Source organism: Notolepis coatsorum (assembly GCF_963971535.1).
Source record: "Notolepis coatsorum genome assembly, chromosome: 18".
Classification (NCBI taxonomy): Eukaryota; Metazoa; Chordata; class Actinopteri; order Aulopiformes; family Paralepididae; genus Notolepis; species Notolepis coatsorum.
In genome coordinates, this window is record NC_140182.1 from 18,004,115 (window position 1) to 18,025,442 (window position 21,328).

At 44.2% G+C, this 21,328-nt stretch overlaps 1 protein-coding gene across 1 annotated transcript in view; it reads left to right on the forward strand.

Annotated features, from left to right (window-relative positions):
- Window positions 1–21,328, forward strand: part of cttnbp2 (cortactin binding protein 2) — a 146,408-nt gene that overhangs the window by 106,357 nt on the left and 18,723 nt on the right. The window contains exons 7-14 of the mRNA XM_084334677.1: window positions 739–889; window positions 4,507–4,689; window positions 5,343–5,460; window positions 5,834–6,100; window positions 14,100–14,195; window positions 15,641–15,720; window positions 16,412–16,498; window positions 18,246–18,345. Of these exons, the coding sequence (XP_084190803.1) occupies window positions 739–889; window positions 4,507–4,689; window positions 5,343–5,460; window positions 5,834–6,100; window positions 14,100–14,195; window positions 15,641–15,720; window positions 16,412–16,498; window positions 18,246–18,345 (1,082 nt within the window). The remainder of the gene's footprint in view (window positions 1–738; window positions 890–4,506; window positions 4,690–5,342; window positions 5,461–5,833; window positions 6,101–14,099; window positions 14,196–15,640; window positions 15,721–16,411; window positions 16,499–18,245; window positions 18,346–21,328) is intronic.

Here is a 21,328-nt window from a genome sequence, read left to right on the forward strand (position 1 = left end):
TGGTAGCGGGCTTTCCTCAGATGACCTGGCTTGTCGCTAGGCAGGTGTTGCTCCAGGCTCCTGGTTACTAATGACTTCTCCTCTTTCAGCGTAGGTGGGATATGTGTGTGTGGACGGGTGATTGATGTCTTCCCATGTCTCTAGACAGGTGTTCTTGTGTGTTTACGTACGTACGTGCGTGTGTGTGTGTGTGTCCATGTATTTTGTGCGCATACATTGTGTACATGTATTGTCTTTGTATTGTGTGTGTGTGTCTTTAAGTATGCTATCCAGCCCAGTTTATCCAGTTTGTGTGCGTGCGTCACTAAGCCTCCTCCTCTCCTCTCCCACCTCCTCTCCTCTTTCCTCTCCCTCCTCTCTTCTCCTCTCCTTTCCTCCTCTCTCCTCTCTCTCCACCTCTCCTCCCTCTTGTCTTCTCTCTCCTCTCCTGTCTCTCCTCTCTCCCCTCTTCACCTCCTCTCCTCCTCTCTCCTCACCTCTCCTCCCTCTCCTCTTCTCTCTCCTATCCTGTCTCCTCACCTCTCCTATCTCTCCCTCTTTCCTCCTCTTCTCTCTCCCTCTCTCATCCCCTCCTCTCTCTCACCCCCTCTTTCCTCTCTTTCCTCTCTCCTCTCCTCTCCTCTCCTCTCCTCTCCTCTCCTCCTCTCCTCTCCTCTCCTCTCCTCTCCTCTCCTCTCCTCTCCTCTCCTCTCCTCTCCTCTCCTCTCCTCTCCTCTCCTCTCATCTCTCCTCTCCTAGCTGTGTGGAGGCTCTGCTGTCTGCAGGGGCTGCTGTGAATGTGAGTGCCGTCGGGGGCCAGAGCGCTCTGTTCGTGGCCAGCGAGGCAGGTAACCTGGACTGTGTTCACGCCCTGCTCAGTGCCGGAGCCGACCGCTCACAAGCCACTGCTGTAAGTCTCGCTCACCTGAATGTCCTCGTCAGTCCATCGTGTCCCCATTTTACACGTGTCCACTTCACCCGTCCCCCTGTTCTCTGATGGTAAATGTCCCGTTTTTTGTGTCGACCCCTTCTATCATTGCAGTTAATCAAATCAAATGTTGAAACATATTTTTGTCCCATGAATATAATCTCTCATTTGGATATTGCCCTTGGCATTTCCAGTTAGCTCTCTTCGGGGTTGGAGGGGGACAACAACTGAAATAGATGCTCGGTGAGATTGTCCCCAGTTGTCCTCTTGTCCCTTCGTTGTCCTCACTCGCCCTCCCCGGCTGCCGCCTAATCGTCCTCTCCATTCAGAATATCCTCACGTTCATAATTCCCTCCGCAGTTCATAATTCCCTGTGTAGTTCTATGGGCTCACGCAAATATTAAAACGGATAAAGGAGTAAGTCTATTCTCAATGGTCGTGTCTTTAAATGGCAGCTTTTTGATGCGTAGGCTTCCAGTGTTTCCACGGCAACCATTGAGACCTAATTGCCGAGGGATCTTGGTGTAAGTGTGTGATGAGGGCTAAATTTAGGTCGCTGCTTTGTTCTCCATTTGGCTGCGACTCCCTGCGGAGTTATATGCAGACCTGCCAAACTGTACACATTGTAACATCAAAGTGTGCAGGTAATTAAAAAAATATGCAAACATAGGCCAGTTGTCTTTTTTTTTACCTAAGAGAAGGGGAAAATATATATAACTCAGCCAATCGAGATATTAAGCTGGGATGATCGTTTCTTCTCCTACCAATAAGCTCTTGTTATACATGTAGTGTAGCTCCTTTAAGGAATAGCTCAGTGCATAGTGTAAGTAGCGTAGCTCCTTTAAGGAATAGCTCAGTGCATAGTGTAAGTAGCGTAGCTCCTTTAAGGAATAGCTCAGTGCATAGTGTAAGTAGCGTAGCTCCTTTAAGGAATAGCTCAGTGCATAGTGTAAGTAGCGTAGCTCCTCTAAGGAATAGCTCAGTGCATAGTGTAAGTAGCGTAGCTCCTTTAAGGAATAGCTCAGTGCATAGAGTAAGTAGCCTAGCTCCTTTAAGGAATATCTCGGTGCGTAGGTTGTGTGTGTAGTAGTACTGTATCTCACATAATTTGGGAATGCACTCAGAATAGGCATGGGATAACTTTTCTCATTCACTTTTTCTCAGGGCTGTCAGTTTATTGCGTTAATTAGATTAATTAATAATTATCGCGTTATGAAAATAAACTCAAAATTAATTACAAAAAAAAAATAGAATATTTTTTTTGTATCATTCATTCCATAAGAATGTAGAATACACATTTACAGACTTTTTTTTAAATATGGTCCATTTGCATGTTCTTGGTATCTGATTCTAGGGACATCTATGAATCTCGGGGAATGTATTCCCAGTGTCAGAAATACTGTGGGCTAGATCCACAAAGAATGGATTGCACGGTGCAAGTTGCACCCTTACTTACAATTCATTACATTACATTTAGTCATTTAGCTGACGCTTTTATCCAAAGCGACTTACAAGTTCTGCGTTATGAATTGAAAATGGGGGACCCTGTTGTAAACCAGACGAAAGTCTTTCTCTGGTCTGCATCCCCTTAACAATTGTGTGTATTGAGCCGTACTGTATTGTACCCATTCTGCAATCTGTTAATAACATTTTCATTCAATCAATCAATCAATCAATTGATTGAATGAAAATTTTATTTTGAGTAAATTGTAATGAACCAAATGAGAATATCAATACATTTTTTTTTATCTTTGACTGTGAATAACACCATGCTCGAATTGACCAGACCTGAATAATCTAAGCAAATTAATAGATGGAAGATGATTAAACGGAAGGTTTTGTAGATGCAGTACTGAATTCTGCCATCCGGACACATGCAATTTGAAATATGATTATATAATATAGAATATCAGGCATAAAATGGTTATGCGATTAAAATGCTGTAATTAATTAGATAAATTTTTTTAATCGCCTGACAGCACGATGTTTTTCTATTAGCGGTTAATTGCTTAAAACGGGCGGCAGTGGCTCAGGAGGTAGAGCAGGAGGGTTCCCGGTTCGATTCCCGGGCAGCCTGTCGAAGTGTCCTTGAGCAAGACTCTTAACCCCTAACTGCTCCCGATGAGCAGGTTGGCACCTTGCACGGTCGCCTCCGCCGTCGTGTGTGTGAATGTGTGAGTGAACGGGTAAAAATGTGAGGAACAAATTGTAAAGCGCTTTGGATAAAAGCTGTTATATAAATGCAGCCATTTACCATTTAAGATATGCCATAAACCAATGAATTTGATAACAAACAATCATGTAAATCTGTCAAGAATCTCTATCAGTGCATCCCTCATATTTTCTTTTTTTTACCAACGTCTGCATGTATGCAAATTATTCAAATCACGGCTGCCAAAGTGCTACTCACAATGTGTCCCGGGTTGGCAGGTGTGTATGTTGTCACTACCCCTAGAGGAGACATTCATGCTGATACACATAGCTATTTTTAGCTAGCTATTTTGGGCCAGTATATCAGGTTTCAGTGTAATCATTTTATGTGGAAGATGAACTCACAAAGCTCTGTGTTAAAACGAATGTAACCTTACTGTATGTAGCTTTGTATCGTTGTATCTTTGCGTCTTTGGGCCTGCTTGTGTTTTTTTTTGCTAATGTGCGTAAAATGTACGTGTGTTTGTTGTGTATACGTATCATGTGTGTATACATGTATGTGTGTGTGTATACTACTTGCAATTTATCTTTCCAGAATCGAGTTATAAATACTCTATTCTGGACAGGACAAGCTAATAATAAACATGTCGTCCCCCACCAGTGATGTAGTCCCCCCCCCCCCCCCCCTTTTGTAATACGGAGATAATCGTTTGCTAACTTTGCCACCTGTAGATTTCTTTGTACCCAACAAACATGTTCACGTTTTATGTCCGTAGTAGAAGCGGTGTGAATATAGTTCCTAAATGAAAATCCAATCAATGTCCTAGGCGTGTTTCTCAAAATGAACTCCCCACTCCCAAAATGTCTCATTTATACTGCAATTTTCACAATTGCACAAAGTGAACCTCACAGTGACACACACGCGTGACAAACTAACCAATGAACTAACCTTACATTGTGACAAATTAACCAAAGAACCAACTAACTAACACACACAGAGATGGACTGCATTTATATATAGCGCTTTTATCCAAAGCGATTTACAACTTATGCCTCACATTCATTCGCACACCGGCGGCGGAGGCGACAAGGTGCCAACCTGCTCATCGGGAGCAGTTGGGGGTTAAGTGTCTTCTTGCTCAAGGACACATCGACACGCTGCCCGGGAGGAGCCGCTTTACCTTCTGAGCTACTGTCTCCTCTCTCTCTCTCGCTCTCTCTCTCTTTCTCTCTCTCTCTTTTCCCTCCACCTTCAGAGCCACAGTCGCCCCCCCTCCATCAAGGTGGGGGACAAACCCATTAGAAGACTTGCCAAATAGACTCTGCCCACTAGATAATGCTCTGATGAACGTGTTGGTATCATCACCACACGTGATGTTCCAAGTGGAAGAGGTGCGAGCCTCCCTCACCGCTGCTCCTGTGCCCCCCCCCCCCCCCCCCCCCTGCAGGACAGCTGCACTCCGCTCCACGCGGCGGTCAGCGCGGGACACGTGGACACGCTGCGCCTCCTCCTCTGCCACCCCGACCCCGGTGACGCTGGCGTCCTGTTGCCGCCCGCCGCCACCCTGCTGAACCAGGCCAACGCCGAGGGCTGGACGGCCGCCCACATGGCCGCTGCCCGGGGCTTCAAGGTGAGGACGGAGCGGAGGAGCCGCCAGACCCGACCAGACCAGACAGACACGGAGCCACGCTCTGCATACCAATGAGCCGCCTGACGCAGGCAGAACAAGCCGGGGCATTCAGACGCACGCTCGTCAGGCACACACACATTTACATGAACAAATAGATACGCTTCAGTGTTCAGTCACTAAACACATCTTTATAATTTTTTTTTTAAGTTACGAGTTTTATGAAAATGACTGCTTTCTGGCAATACCTTTTATATATATTTTTTTATTCTAATATCAATGTTCTGTTGAATATCAATCTACTACAGTATTTGAAACAGAAAGACATAGAAATGAACATTATTTCTTGGATCTCTAGGCACCAAATGAATGAATGAATGAATGAATGAATGAATGAATGAATGACTTTATTTGACAATTTAAAAATAACATGTGACAGAAAGCACAGTCAGGAGATGCTGCCAAGGATGAACACAAAAAAGCTCAGAGCTTATTTCCATTGTGGTCCTTGTAGGGGGATGAGATGCTTAGACATGCATCATACAGACATGACATCACAACACATCACATATACCATTTAACATTTTGTAAACTAGGCATGCTCACTTTACTGTGTGTGTGTGTGTGTGTGTGTGTGTGTGTGTGTGTGTGTGTAGGAGTGTCTTGAGGTGCTCTGTGACCACAGCGAGCAGGACATTGAGAGGAGGGATAAGTGTAACCGCACCATCCATGACGTCGCAACTGACGACTGCAAAGACCTCCTGGAGAATCTCAGTGAGTGGCCCTGTGTCTGTGTTTGTTTGTTTGTGTGTGTTGGGGTGTAAAAAAAATATTAAAATATTAAAATGATTCATTAAAGTGATTAATGCATCTGTACAATTATTGTTGACCAGTCCTGTCACATTTGTAAACCTATTATTTAAACACAAAAGTGTGTAAAAAAAAAAAAAAAAAAATTATAAACTTGTTTGTCTCTTCCTCCTTTCATCCTCTTCTCTCTTTCCTCCTACCCACTCCCTTTCACTCCTCATCCCTCCCACCATCCATCTCTCTCTCTCTCTCTCTCTCTCTCTCTCTCTCTATCTCTCTCTCTATCTCTATCTCCCTTCCTCCTTTCATCATCTTCTCTCCCCCCCCCCCCCTCCAGACTCCTACAGGGTGCAAGTGCGTCTGCAGCTGTCTGAGGGAGGGGGCCCGGAGCCCATGTGTCCGGTGGAGGCCATGGAGGAGGAGGCGGGTGCCGGCAGCTCCGTGCTGCTGGGCAGGGTATGTGTGGAGCGGGCCACGCGCTGGTCCCAGCTGGGCCACACCCTGGGCCAGGCCCTCGCCTCCCACCTGCGGCTGCTCTGTCAGGACGACCCCCGGCCCACCCCGCTGGGGCTGACGCCCGCCAGCATGGCCTCCGTGCTCATCGGTGAGGAGGACCGCTCTAGTCGTGGGACAGTCATACTTCTTGGTCTACCCAGTCTGTTTTTACAAAAATCACAGTGCGTGTTTGACTTTATATAGGAGTATGTTTGAAATGTTGGACCTAAATACACTCTTATATTGTGTACTCTTATAGTCAAATACCCGATAATTGTATCACCAAATTGCTACAAATGATTAGAGAATATGTGACTGGTAGTTATTTGTTAAAAATAAGTGTTAAATAGCTCTACATAAGATAAGATAGGATGAGATATTCCTTTAGTGATCCCCTTGGGGAAATTCAGGCATCATAGCAGCATGGGGGAGGGGGGGGGGGGGGGGGGGGGTACAGGTAGTAAAAAGCAGTGTAAACAATTCCGACAGACATCACTGACTGATTTAGTTTGGTCAGTAACATGGCTCTTCCAGTCCCTCCGCTCTGCGGTAAACAGAATATACATTTTGCCGGCAGATTATTTCACTTGTTTCAAGCACTACTTATCACCACTTATTAAAACAAAGAAGATACCATTTACAGCACCTTTAACCATAATTGTATCAGTGTTGTAGCAAAATTGTCACAAGGAAAATAATAACACGCGCAAAACATTTTGGGAATACCATTTGAAAGCAGTTCACTGTGAGCCTTGATCTTGGTTGGTGACAGATATGGTCCTTTTGGGAATATAACACAAATGACACATTTCCTGATTATGTAAGTCCAAGCGATAGTTTTTAGTTTAGCGATAGCATTTCAAAAGAGCTATTCAACTAAATGTAATGTTTAGCGTCTGAACTAAACAATGTTGTCACCACCCTTAAACGGATTACTACATTCCCCAATCAGAAGCTGTGGATGAACAGAGAGGTCTGTCTACTGCTAAAGACTCCCAGGCAGCGTTTCGAAGTGTCTTGAGCAAGGCACTTAATCCCTAACTGCTCCTGATTGAGCAGGTTGGCACCTTACTTGGTCAATGAATGGGTCAATACGTTTTGAGATAAAAGCGCTACATAAATGCAGTCCGTTTAATCTAATCTAATATTGGTCACAGAAGTGACTAGGTGTGTCATGGAAAACCCATGTAATTCTGATCAGCAAAAATTTGTAGGATGTGTGTTCAGTAAGGCTGAGACGATATGCCATTTGGAAGAATCGATAAATAGGGAATTTTTTTCCACTAAATATCGATTATTATTAAAAATAAATTGCATGTGTAAAAAGACAAATGTAAAAAGAAGAAAAATACAAAAGAAAAATAACTATTTAACGTTAGTTCGTGTGTGTCACATGCACTCACTGTAGTTTTTGCAATGCTGTAGTTGGCCCACGACACACACACACAAACTAACGTTAAATAATATATATATATATGTTTTTTTTTTTTAAGAAAAAAGTATTTTAAAAATGATTTAAAAAAAATAAATGTACACATGCAAAAGAAAAAAACATAAGTGACGCCACTTATCGATTTCACGCAGTTATCGATAATTATCCATAAGTGGTCTCAGCCTTAGTGCTCAGGACTGTAGGACACACACACGCATATCATACAGTTGTAGAGTATATTATATGCATCTGCTTATGTTAGAGGTGTTTCTTGTGTGAAAGAGAGATGACGTTGGTCTGTATGCGTGAGTGAACACGTGTACCTGTCGGCGCAGCAGGGTGATGCATGCTATCTTCCACCACTCTGTGTGTTTGCGTGCGTCAAGTGAGTCCTGTATCCCTGTGGCTCCCGGCTGCGGTCCTGCTGCTGCTGTGTCTCAAGGTTAACCCCTGAACACACAGAGCAGCCTCCCCTCCAGGAGCCTCATTCATCACATCGATGTCCTTCCACTTCATCCTGGATTCCCTTTGTACGACGATCTTCCAAAAGAATATGATGAAAATAAATTGAAATGATACCTGTATAACATTTAAGTTATACTTTGACATTAATTAGTTTTAGTTTTTAATATATATCGCCAGCATATGCATGGAAACCTCTGATTCTGACATCCATAAGCACAGCATCTGTGTCGGAACCTTTTCTAAGTGAGACCCCTGGACTTGTTATGTTACTTCAACCTTATCACTCCCACATACCACCACCCTACAGTACCCCACCCTACAGCCTACACCACCCTACAGCTTACATCCTACACCCTCCACTTGACCATCAGTAGACCAGCCAAGTCTGACCAAGTACTGCAGACTATTTATAAAAGCCAGACACTTTGCAGGCCAAACGCCTCCCTCCACCGCTCTCTCCTCTGTCCCTCCCTCTATCTCCTCCCTCTGTTCTGCTCTCGTTTCCTCTATCCCCTCCCTCTCTCCCTTCCATCTGCCCCTGTCTCTATCTAGCTCTCTTTCTCTCTCCCTTCTCTCCCTCCCTCTCTCCTTCCATCGCTCCCTCCTTCTCTCCCTCCCCCTCTCCCCCAGCTTCAGGGAGGTAGAATTTCTTCTCCATCAGCAGTGGAGAACAGATGACTCGTTGAGTTGAATGAGATCAATGCAGGGGAGTCCATCCCAGAATGACTTGGCTCCAACTCAACCTTGTTCAGAGGAAGAAAGGGGATGAGTTGTAGGGTTTGATCTTCAGGCACTACTTTTAATTGAAGACACGTTTTTTTCTTCTTTTAAACGTATCTATTTTTAAGTGGTATGTTAAGTACTGACATACCGGTACTGTATTACAAGTCAAATGTCTTCTAGTTGCTTACACAGGTAATTTGCTTGTAGTTACATGTGATAATGAGTAGGACACCGTGAGAAATGTTGGCAGTAATCCATTCTCTCTCCGTCTCTGTCTCTCTCTCTCTCTCTCTCTCTCTCTCTCTCTCTCTCTCTCTCTCTCTCTCTCTCTCTCTCTCTCTCTCTCTCTCTCTACCTCTCTCTGTCTCTCTCTACCTCTCTCTGTCTCTCTCTCTACCTCTCTCTCTGTCTCTCTCTCTCTCTACCTCTCTTTCTACCTTTACCATGACATCTCCTTCATGGGCTACAAACTTAACACCACTCCCAGAACTGTCACTCTCCTCTCGAATATCATGCAGTATCTGTCTCTAATCCTTCTATGATTGAAGAAGTGCGTCTTTAGTCGACGGTGAAAGATTGGATGGGTTTCGGCTGTCCTAACTGTGGTGGGCAGTTTGTTCCACCATTGTGGGGCAAGGACAGAGAATAGGCGGCTTCTCCTTGATGAGCCTCCCGGAGCTCAGATAGGAGTAGGTCTGAGGCGGCCAGAAGATGCAGAGTGTAGGGGTCTTGAGGGTGTGTAGTTGGAGACCATTGACTGGAGGTAGGCGGGAGCGGTTCCCTTTGCCGCACGGTATGCCAGGTCGAGGGCCTTGAAGCGGATACGTGCAGCAATGGGGAGCCAGTGCAGGTCCCTCAGAAATGGGGTGACATGGGCTGACTTCGGTAGGTTTGAGATCAGGCGGGCCACTGCGTTCTGAATGAGCTGAAGATGCTTAGTGGCAGTGGCCGGAAGGCCAGCAAGCAGTGTGTTGCAGTAGTCGAGGCGGGAGATGACTGTTGATTGGACGAGGAGTTGGGTGGCTTCTTAGAATTGCGTTGCTAGGGAACGGCTTGGGTCCAAGCATCAGCTATAAGTGAATGGTTTCTTGTCATGCATACAATGTCATTCTTGTTCGGTTTTTAATTTTTTTTGATCCACTTTTTCTCCCATTTTCTATATTTTCTCCCATCCCAATTTCGTATCATCCAATTCAAACCTCCCCTGTCACGAACGCTGTTTCTTGCCTCCCACAAGCCGGCTGCAATGTGGACTAAGTCATACATAGCACAAGTCCCCTCCGGTACTTGAGGTAACAGCAGTCGCATCTTTTCACCTGCGCAGCTCGATCTCTCAGTGGCGAGGAGTAACGCGTGGGAGGCTCACGCTGCCCCCGACACTTCCTGATTCTACTGCGCAGGCGCACCAACCGACCTGTAGGAGTCGCTGTCCACAACGTCCGATCCCCACCCATCAGTTTCCCACCCCCTAATACGGCCAATGTGTATTAGTATGAACGACCAGCTAAACTGAAAGCAATGTGGAGCGCTGGGCTCGAACAGGCGAGCCCAGCGTCTCCGCATTCGTGGCAAGCGCCTTGCCCACTACGCCACGTAGCCGCCCATTCTTGTTCGGTTTTTATGGTAAAAACTATCACTTTAAGTTGGGAGCCATTTTTACATCGCTGATACCGATTCTGAGTCCTAACTTTGAAATGGCGAGCGAATACTGACATCCAATGGCTTTCGCTGAACAGTAGGCTATAGATTTAGACCATATTAGTTTGGGGGCTGATTGGACAAAGATGATTGAGAGATTAGACTGTAGGCCTAATCTGTTTTCCTCCATGAGAGAGCTGTACAGTATGTCCAAATATGCAGAGAAGCAAACAGCTGTGCTGTGGTTTCTGGCTACATGAGGATGTTGGTATGGAGTTGTTGTGTTGGGGTTGATCTCATCATAAGAGTAGCACTGTCTATTAGAGAAGCAAATCACACAAATAGGCACAAATAGAGATAAGTCACATTTACACATGCAGGCAGGCACACACATACACACATGCATGCGCAGGGTGGCCTCCTTGGTGTGTCTAGCTGCTGTATTGGGGCCAGAAAGTTTGTCCAGAACTGAACCAATAGTGCCCAAAATAGCCGAGAGAGAGGGAGAGGGACAGTGATGCTCGAAGGCATGTGAACCCCCCCCCCCCCCCCCCCCCGGAACAGCCAGTCCCCTAAACACCCCACACATCAATCCCCACCACATCCCCATCCAAGACAGCCAGTCCCCCCCCCCGATAAAGCATGTCAAGACCGAAGGAAAACACAAACAGCCAGCACGCCACTCACACCGCCATGAACGGTAGAAAGATATAAATGTAAATATGCGGTATATACAGCACTGTTGTCTCTAAGAGAGAGAGAGAGATATACACAAAGAGTGTCTGTGTCTGATGTGCGTCTTCAAATATCTATTTAAACAGTTTTTTTCTCTCTGATTTGTGTGTTTGTGCGCACGCACGTACGTCGTCCGTGTGTGTGTGGGAGGATGGCTTGGTGCGCATCAGAGTGTCAGTGAGTGATGGTCTAGACAACTGTCTGATCCGTGTCTGATAGAGGCGACAACTCCGTCCTCTGACTCACTCAGCGAGGACTAAACGTCTATCTCTCTCTCTCGCTCTACTCGCTGTGACATTTAATAACCTTTCAGCACATCGCTTTCATCAGGGTTACGGGTATGAAGTTTACTTAATGATACAACAACGACAACAACAAAACTAAACTAAAAAGGTGTGCTCAGTAGAACAGGTGTGTCCACCAGGTGGCAGACAAACATTTTGTGTCTCTCTCATAGAGCAAACAAATATGTCTACAATATTTAACAAATGCAGAGAGCATCTATTACCATTCATTATACAACGGCATGCAAATTTCTCGAGTCAATTTACACGTCTTTATTTTTCATAATCCCACGCTCTTGGTCCCAGGACCCGCCCACAACCGAATTACTATCACTCCGCCGTGCGACTTTGTAGGAAAAAACAAGATGGCGGACAATAATCTTTACAAATGGATATGTTGATAGCGTCATAACGACTAAATAACAACCGATTCTGTCACGGCGAATGTCTTAGTTGCTTAAACAATGTTGGATGATGTAATTGATGGGTCATTAGTCATTGTGGAACAAAATAAAAATTGCACGAATTGATTGATTGATTGATTAATTGCAATTATATATTTATTTTTTACCTACTTTCAATAGAAGCAGCTGGTAGGTGCGCTGTTTTAAGTGAGCATGGCCTATTGAATTGATTGATTGCTAATTTTATTACTGTCCGCCTGGTTTCCAACTGGTTAAGTTTAGGCCCTCTTTCGAAGTTGGTTAAGGTTAGAGTTTGTCTTTAGAGCAGGGCGATAGACCACCAGCCCTGATTCCAAACTCTAACCTTAACCAAATTCGAAAGAGGGCCTTAACTTAACCAGTTGGAAACAAGGCGGACAGTAATAAAATTAGCAATCAATCAATCAATTCAATAACCCACGCTTACTTAAAACAGCGCACCTCCCTGCAGCTGCTTCTATAGAAAGTAGGTTCACCAAAAAAAAAAAATCTTATAGGGCAAAGAATTTTTTTTCCCCTATAGGGCAAAGAAAACTTTTTTTAATTTGTTTTACCTACTTTCTATAGAAGCATCTAAGAATGAAGTTCTATAGAAAGTAGGTTAAAAACTAAAGAAAAGTTGGATGTGTTAGTTTGTTGGATGCCTAGGTGGAAGACAGTTGGATGTCTTAGTTTGTTGGATGCCTAGGTGGAAGACAGTTGGATGTCTTAGTTTGTTGGATGTCCTACTGAGAACAGTTGGATGCACTTCCGAGCTGCTTCCACATGGAGGCAACTTCTCTTTTTTGTTGTTGTGGGAACAACTTTTTCTGGCGGATGGTTTTTTCAATAAATCTTCAATTAATGTGTGTTTATAGGCTAAGAGAATCATTAAAGACTCCAGTCACCCGAACAACTGCCTCTTTGAACTGCTGCGGTCAGGCAAGCGATACCGGAGTCTCAAGGCGAGCACAGAAAGACTCAGAAGAAGCTTCTATCCCCAGGCCATCAGGCTGCTAAACGAACAATGAATGAACACTACACAACAACAACCACCAAACGCACATAGCACACACATCCACACGCACACACTCACTTAAACAAACACACTGTAGCACCCACTCCACACACTTTATAGCACACACCCACTTTAAACAAACACACTGTAGCACCCACTCCCCACACTTTATATTTATTGATGAAGGATTGCACTACAACTCGTACACCTTACTGTAAATTGTACCTAAATTGTACCTCATCCCATTTCTGCTTTGCACTAGATAGTACTGTACATTAGTACACTGCATAGTATTGTATATTATATGGTAACTCAGAACATTGTACATATGTCTATACCGAACACTGTGACCTCATTTTCTTCTTCTAAATTACATGCTATACTATGTTATTTGATACTATCTTGTCTAGCACAGTCTCTGGAGCGTAACAGTAAGAAGCATTTTGTATGAAAGTATTCTGTACTTCTGTATGACAACTATTAAAGAAACTTGAAACTATAGCAATACGGTTGGATGAATGTGGCAGTTGTATAAAAGCATTACACCACTTGTAGTCGTGGTTTGTGAAAATTAAACCATGCCTAGGGGGGTCTAACGCTTAATTGCAATTATCGGGTATCCAAACACACTCGCACAACGTACACAGTCTAGTCTAACAAGGACAGCTGACAGTAGTCTAGTCACTAGTCTACCAAGGACAGCTGACAGACAGTAGTCTAGTCACTAGTCTACCAAGGACAGCTGACAGACAGTAGTCTAGTCACTAGTCTACCAAGGACAGCTGACAGACAGTAGTCTAGTCACTAGTCTACCAAGGACAGCTGACAGACAGTAGTCTAGTCACTAGTCTACCAAGGACAGCTGACAGACAGTAATGGCCGCCAGCTCAGTGACGATCACTGGTAGGCTCTCTCTCTCTCTCTCTCTCTCTCTCTCTCTCTCTCTCTCTCTCTCTCTCTCTCTTCCCCCCCCTCTCGCCCTCTCTCTCTCTCTCTCGCCCTCTGTCTGGCTCATATTATTTGATGACACAGTCATTCTTCTTGATCTCTTACCTTAACTCTCACTTAGACACACACCCAGGGTGTAGAGATTGTGGTGGGGGGGGGGGGGGGGTGAAATAGAGCAGCAGGACGAGGGAATACATTATGGATGAGATATGGAAAGATAATGGGTGGGAGGTGTGGAGCGGGGAAGAGGCCAATTTTAGAGTAAGTGTCCGTTTTTCAATGTCAGCCGGGATCACACTGACATGACACCCAGACGTGTTTGTTTTGTGTGTGTGTGTGTGTGTGTATGTGTAAGAGTACATGCAAAAAGGTGGGAGGGTGTGTGTGTGCACTTTTATTGTGTGCTAATGCCTGTCCTTTCTGTCCTCTGTGTTGTGTTACAGGGGACACCGTGTGGCTGCCAGGCCAGGAGCTGTCTCTGTCCCCATGGGACCTGGTGCGAAAACCTTTCAGCCAGCGCATCGCCGTCCGCCTCAAAGGTACCGACCCGGCAGCCCTGCGCAGCAGGGGACCATGTCAAGGACACGACTACACTACTACCACAAACGAAAAGACACCTCCTATTGAGGGGAATGTTAACACACTCAGTTGCCATGTTACACCCAGTGCAATTAGGAATTGAGTTTTTTTTTTTTTTTTTTTGTACATCCATCTAAGACACACATACAGTACATGTATCAATGTCTTGAACATTTTAAGAAAGATGGGCATATTGCTTGTTGCAGGGGATTGAACATGTGACCTTCCAGTTACTGGGTGGTCTCTGTATCATAATGAGGTATCTAGGTATGAATTTGTACCTCCTCTGTATCATAATGAGGTATCTAGGTATGAATTTGTACTTCCTCTGTATCATAATGAGGTATCTAGGTATGAATTTGTACCTCTGTATCATAATGAGGTATCTAGGTATGAATTTGTACCTCCTCTGTATCATAATGAGGTATCTAGGTATGAATTTGTACCTCCTCTGTATCATAATGAGGTATCTAGGTATGAATTTGTACCTCCTCTGTATCATAATGAGGTATCTAGGTCTGAGGCAGCTGAGTGCTGCATCCTGCACATCAGTAACTAAATCCACAACAGTTCTTACCCTACATACAGCACAGTCTGCAAGGCAGGGAAATACTAGACTATTCTCTCTTATTCCTCTTGTTGTCCTTGAAGAGGAGTGTGGAGGACAGTCTCTGCTTTCCGTCTCCTCTTTCCACTCTCTCTGCAATCACATGTTACAATCACATGTTACAATCACATGTTACAATCACATGTTACAATCACATGTTATAGCCACATGTTACAGTCACATGTTATAGCCACATGTTACAGCCACATGTTACAGTCACATGTTACAATCACATGTTACAGCCACATGTTACAGTCACATGTTACAATCACATGTTACAAACATATTTTGGCGTTTTCAAGTGAATGTGGAGGTTGTTTGTGGATATGTGGAGATTAATATGTACGTTTTGTTTCTGTGTTAGTGTCTTTGTTTCTGTGTGCAGGCATTATTTATCTGTGTGTGTGTGTGTGTGTGTGTGTGTGTGTGTGTGTGTTGGCATGCACTTCGCTCAGCTGTGCAATAATTAGTGTCAGTGTGTGTGTGTGTCCTCAATATTTCTGTGTTCAGGAATTATTTATGTGTGTTTCTGTATGTGTGTATATATTAGCGTGTATTAGCATGCACTTTACTCAGCTGTGCAAGAACTATTGTCTTTGTTTGCGTGTGTCCTCAATATTTCTGTGTGCAGCAGGCATTATTATTTATCTGTATGTTTGTGTGTGTATATTAGCACACACTCTGCTCAGCTGTGCAATAATTAAGTGTGTTCTTTCAACTCATGGCCTTGTTCTCTCTCTCTCTGTGTGTGTGTGTGTGTGTGTGTGTGCGCGTGTGTGTGTGTGTGTGCTCTGACAGGCCTGTCTGAGTCATGTCTGGATGAACTGGCCCTGGAGTCTCTCATCCCCCTGCCACTGCTCCACAACTACGTCCGCCTGGTACACACAACACACACACAACATACACACAACACACACACACAAAACACACGCATACAGCACACACACGTATCGAAGTGCGAGGGATTCGATGAGTAAGCCGTTTGGATCAGCAAACTGCAGCAACGCGGAGAGGTCGAAATAGAAAGGTGGAGTAGTGATGGACAGATGAAAGAACAGAGAGAGAGAGTGAGAGATGGAGAGAGATATAGATAGAGATATAGTGCCCCCTGCTGGCGGTCTTGAGAGCTGAGCCTTCACCCAGCAGATCAAAGCTTTCTGTGACCTACTTGTTATGATTCATATACCAGTTGTTCCTTGTTTCCCACACATCACACAGTCCCAGTGTGTTCGTCTCCTAGCAGCATTCATGTTGTTCTCACTGATGTTTTGTAGATGTAGCGCGTCATGTCAAAATGAGATGTATGTGACGCTCAAGTCTAATGTGAGAGAGCACTGAATTCTATTCACACACTTGGTTAATTCATCCAATTGTCCACCCATCCATCCATCCATTGACCATCCATCTGTCCACCTATCCATCCATTCATCCTTCCACCCATCCATCCATCCATCCATCCATCCATCCATCCATCCATCCATCCATCCATCCCTCATCCATCCCTCATCCATCCCTCCATCCATTGACGATTGGTGTCATTGAGTGTTGTTGTAATTTCCTGTGTTCCAGGTGGAACAGTACGGTAATCTGATCTTCCATGGTCTAGAGGGCAGCTGTCAGGAGTACATAGCCAATCAGATCGCCCGCTGCATCAAGGTAGTGCACACACACACACACTATACCACCCACAAACAAACTATTGTGTGATTTTTACAATGCAACTGTGATGCATGATTCAGAAACACCATAAACCTCATAGATCTAACTACTAGGTCTGTCCTTGACTAAGATACCTGATGCCTGAACACAACATGACAAAACAGTCATCCATTTAGTCCACTAACGGACTCAGTCCTACCAGATAACACAACACAACATGACAAAACAACAGTCATCCATTTAGTCCACTAACGGACTCAGTCCTACCAGATAACACAACATGACAAAACAACAGTCATCCATTTAGTCCACTAACGGACTCAGTCCTACCAGATAACACAACACAACATGACAAAACAACACAGTCATCCATTTAGTCCACTAACGGACTCAGTCCTACCAGATAACACAACACAACATGACAAAACAACACAGTCATCCATTTAGTCCACTAACGGACTCAGTCCTACCAGATAACACAACACAACATGACAAAACAACACAGTCATCCATTTAGTCCACTAACGGACTCAGTCCTACCAGATAACACAACACAACATGACAAAACAACACAGTCATCCATTTAGTCCACTAACGGACTCAGTCCTACCAGATAACACAACACAACATGACAAAACAACAGTCATCCATTTAGTCCACTAACGGACTCAGTCCTACCAGATAACACAACACAACATGACAAAACAACAGTCATCCATTTAGTCTACTAACGGACTCAGTCCTACCAGATAACACAACACAACATGACAAAACAACACAGTCATCCATTTTAGACACCATCGGGGTAAGTGCAGTGTTTACATTTAGCCTTCAGCTCTTCTCTAACCAGACATTAAAGGCCCGGGGCGAGGGACCACCAGACACGCCTCTCTTCACCACTTCTCTCTCTCTGTGTGTGTGTAATGGTAGATTTCCTGTGTGTTTCCATGACAACCTGTCCTCTCTCTCTCTCCGTCTCTCTCCTCCGTCTCTCTCTCTCCGTCTCTCTCTCCTCCCTCTCTTCTCTCCTCTCTCTCTCTCCCTCTCCTCCCTCTCTCTCTTCTCTCTCTCTCTCCTCCCTCTCTCCCTCTCTCCTCCCTCTTCTCTCCTCTCTCTCCTCTCTCTCCTCTCTCTCCCCTCCCTCTCTCCTCCCTCTCTCTCTGTCTCTCTTCTCCTCTCTCTCCCCTCCCTCTCTCCTCCCTCTCTCTCCTCCCTCTCTTCTCTCTTCTCTCTCTCCTCCCTCTGTCTCTGTCTCTCTCCCCTCCCTCTCCTCTCTCCCCTCCCTCTCTCTCTCCTCCCTCTCTCTCTGTCTCTGTCTCTCTCCTCTCTCTCTCCCTCTCTCTCCCTCTCTTCTCTCCTCTCTCTCCTCTCTCTCTCCTCTCTCTCCCCTCCCTCTCTCTCTGTCTCTCCTCTCTCTCCTCTCTCTCTCCTCTCTCTCCCCTCCCTCTCTCCTCCCTCTCTCTCCCTCTCTCTCCTCCCTCTCTTCTCTCTTCTCTCTCTCCTCCATCTCTCTCTGTCTGTGTCTCTCTCCCTCTCTCTCCCCTCCCTCTCTCTCTCATCCCTCTCTCTCTGTCTCTGTCTCTCTCCTCTCTCTCCCCTCCCTCTCTCTCCTCCCTCTCTTCTCTCCTCTCTCTCCTCTCTCTCTCCTCTCTTTCCTCTCGCTCTCCCTCTCTCTCTCTCTCTCTCTCTCTCTCTCTCTCTCTCTCTCTCTGTCTCTGTCTCTCTCCCTCTCTCTCTCTCCCAGTATAAGCAGGAGGTGGGAGGTGTAGAATGTGACGTAGTGAAGGTGGAGGTTGACGGGAGCCTGACTAGAGAGCAGCTGCTGGAGACCTTCATCAACTGTGGTAAACACACACACACACACACACACACACACACACACACACACACACACACACACACACACACACACACACACTATCTGGCTCCCTATTACAGCAGAGATATAACTAAATCACTATCTGGCTCCATATTACAACAGATATATAACTAAATCACACTGTCTGGCTCCCTATTACAACAGATATATAACTAGAGACACTATCTGGCTCCCTATTACAGCAGAGATATAACTAAATCACACTATCTGGCTCCCTATTACAGCAGAGATATAACTAAATCACACTATCTGGCTCCCTATTACAACAGAGATATAACTAAATCACACTATCTGGCTCCCTATTACAACAGAGATATAACTAGAGACACTATCTGGCTCCCTATTACAGCAGAGATATAACTAAATCACACTATCTGGCTCCCTATTACAACAGAGATATAACTAAATCACACTATCTGGCTCCCTATTACAACAGAGATATAACTAGAGACACTATCTGGCTCCCTATTACAGCAGATATATAACTAAATCACACTATCTGGCTCCCTATTACAGCAGAGATATAACTAAATCACACTGTCTGGCTCCCTATTACAACAGAGATATAACTAGAGACACTATCTGGCTACCTATTACAACAGAGATATAACTAGAGACACTATCTGGCTCCCTATTACAGCAGAGATATAACTAAATCACTATCTGGCTCCCTATTACAGCAGAGATATAACTAAATCACACTATCTGGCTCCCTATTACAGCAGAGATATAACTAAATCACACTATCTGGCTCCCTATTACAGCAGAGATATAACTAAATCACACTATCTGGCTCCCTATTACAGCAGAGATATATTAACTAGAGACACTATCTGGCTCCCTATTACAGCAGAGATATAACTAAATCACACTATCTGGCTCCCTATTACAGCAGAGATATAACTAAATCACACTGTCTGGCTCCCTATTACAGCAGAGATATAACTAAATCACACTATCTGGCTCCCTATTACAGCAGAGATATATTAACTAGAGACACTATCTGGCTCCCTATTACAACAGAGATATAACTAAATCACACTATCTGGCTCCCTATTACAACAGAGATATAACTAAATCACACAATCTGGCTCCCTATTACAGCAGAGATATAACTAAATCACTATCTGGCTCCCTATTACAGCAGAGATATAACTAAATCACACTATCTGGCTCCCTATTACAACAGATATATAACTAGAGACACTATCTGGCTCTCTATTACAACAGAGATATAACTAAATCACACTATCTGGCTCCCTATTACAGCAGAGATATAACTAAATCACACTATCTGGCTCCCTATTACAGCAGAGATATAACTAAATCACACTATCTGGCTCCCTATTACAACAGAGATATAACTAAATCACACTATCTGGCTCCCTATTACAGCAGAGATATATTAACTAGAGACACTATCTGGCTCCCTATTACAACAGAGATATAACTAAATCACACTATCTGGCTCCCTATTACAGCAGAGATATAACTAAATCACACTATCTGGCTCCCTATTACAGCAGAGATGGGACTAAATCTGGCAAGCTGTCTGGTGCTTCTCCTTAACAGGCCTGCGACCCTGTGAACATGCTCAAGGCTACCCAATATCATACTCATTAGCCTACAGTTATATATTATATAGCCAAGGCCTCTGGCCCAGGGCTGATACCTTGCCAGCTCATCCAGGAATGTTTGTTCCATATAAAGGTCAAATGTGCAACCTGTGTCAAGGAGAAGCACTTCTTAGTGAATTCACGGACAAGCAATACTGTCTGTGGGATTTGGAATGTTGTACAAAACATCATGGACACAACACACACACACACACACACACACACACACACACACACACACACACAACAAGCTCATTTACAATGTAAAGTTTATAGAACTTGTATACGTTCATGTAATCTTTTTTCTTTTGCAATATATAATACAGATAATGATTGAATTCAAACTTATTAGCTCTACTGTTGGTTGGTTGGTCCATGAAAGTGTCCCCACCCTCTAGCGGCCACAGTTTCGCCCTAGGAGGCTGAAACTTGGCATGGAGGTCAAGTGTGTTTGTGTGTGCGTGTGTGCATGCGTGTATGGTCGCAGCTATTGCAGGTTCACACTTGTTTTATCTTTATTTTATAACAGATTACTGTAATTTATTGTTAACATTGTTATGTTTTGTTTCAGTATTCTCTATTTTGGTATTGTGTGTAGTGTTGCCTCAGTCAATCATACTGTCAGTCTAGCCGTGATCTAGTGTTTAAATATCAGTGTCAGTTAATCACTGTATCATAATGTCAATCTAGCCGTGATCTAGTGTTTAAATACCAGTGTCAGTTAATCACTGTATCATACTGTCAGTCTAGCTGTGATCTAGTGTTTAAATATCAGTGTCAGTTAATCACTGTATCATAATGTCAATCTAGCCGTGATCTAGTGTTTAAATACCAGTGTCAGTTAATCACTGTATCATACTGTCAGTCTAGCCGTGATCTAGTGTTTAAATACCAGTGTCAGTTAATCACTGTATCATACTGTCAGTCTAGCCGTGATCTAGTGTTTAAATACCAGTGTCAGTTAATCACTGTATCATACTGTCAGTCTAGCCGTGATCTAGTGTTTAAATACCAGTGTCAGTTAATCACTGTATCATACTGTCAGTCTAGCCGTGATCTAGTGTTTAAATACCAGTGTCAGTTAATCACTGTATCATACTGTCTGTCTAGCTGTGATCTAGTGTTTAAATATCAGTGTCAGTTTATCACTGTATCATACTGTCAGTCTAGCCGTGATCTAGTGTTTAAATACCAGTGTCTGTTAATCACTATCATACTGTCTGTCTAGCCGTGATCTAGTGTTTAAATACCAGTGTCAGTTAATCACTGTATCATACTGTCTGTCTAGCCGTGATCTAGTGTTTAAATACCAGTGTCAGTTAATCACTGTAT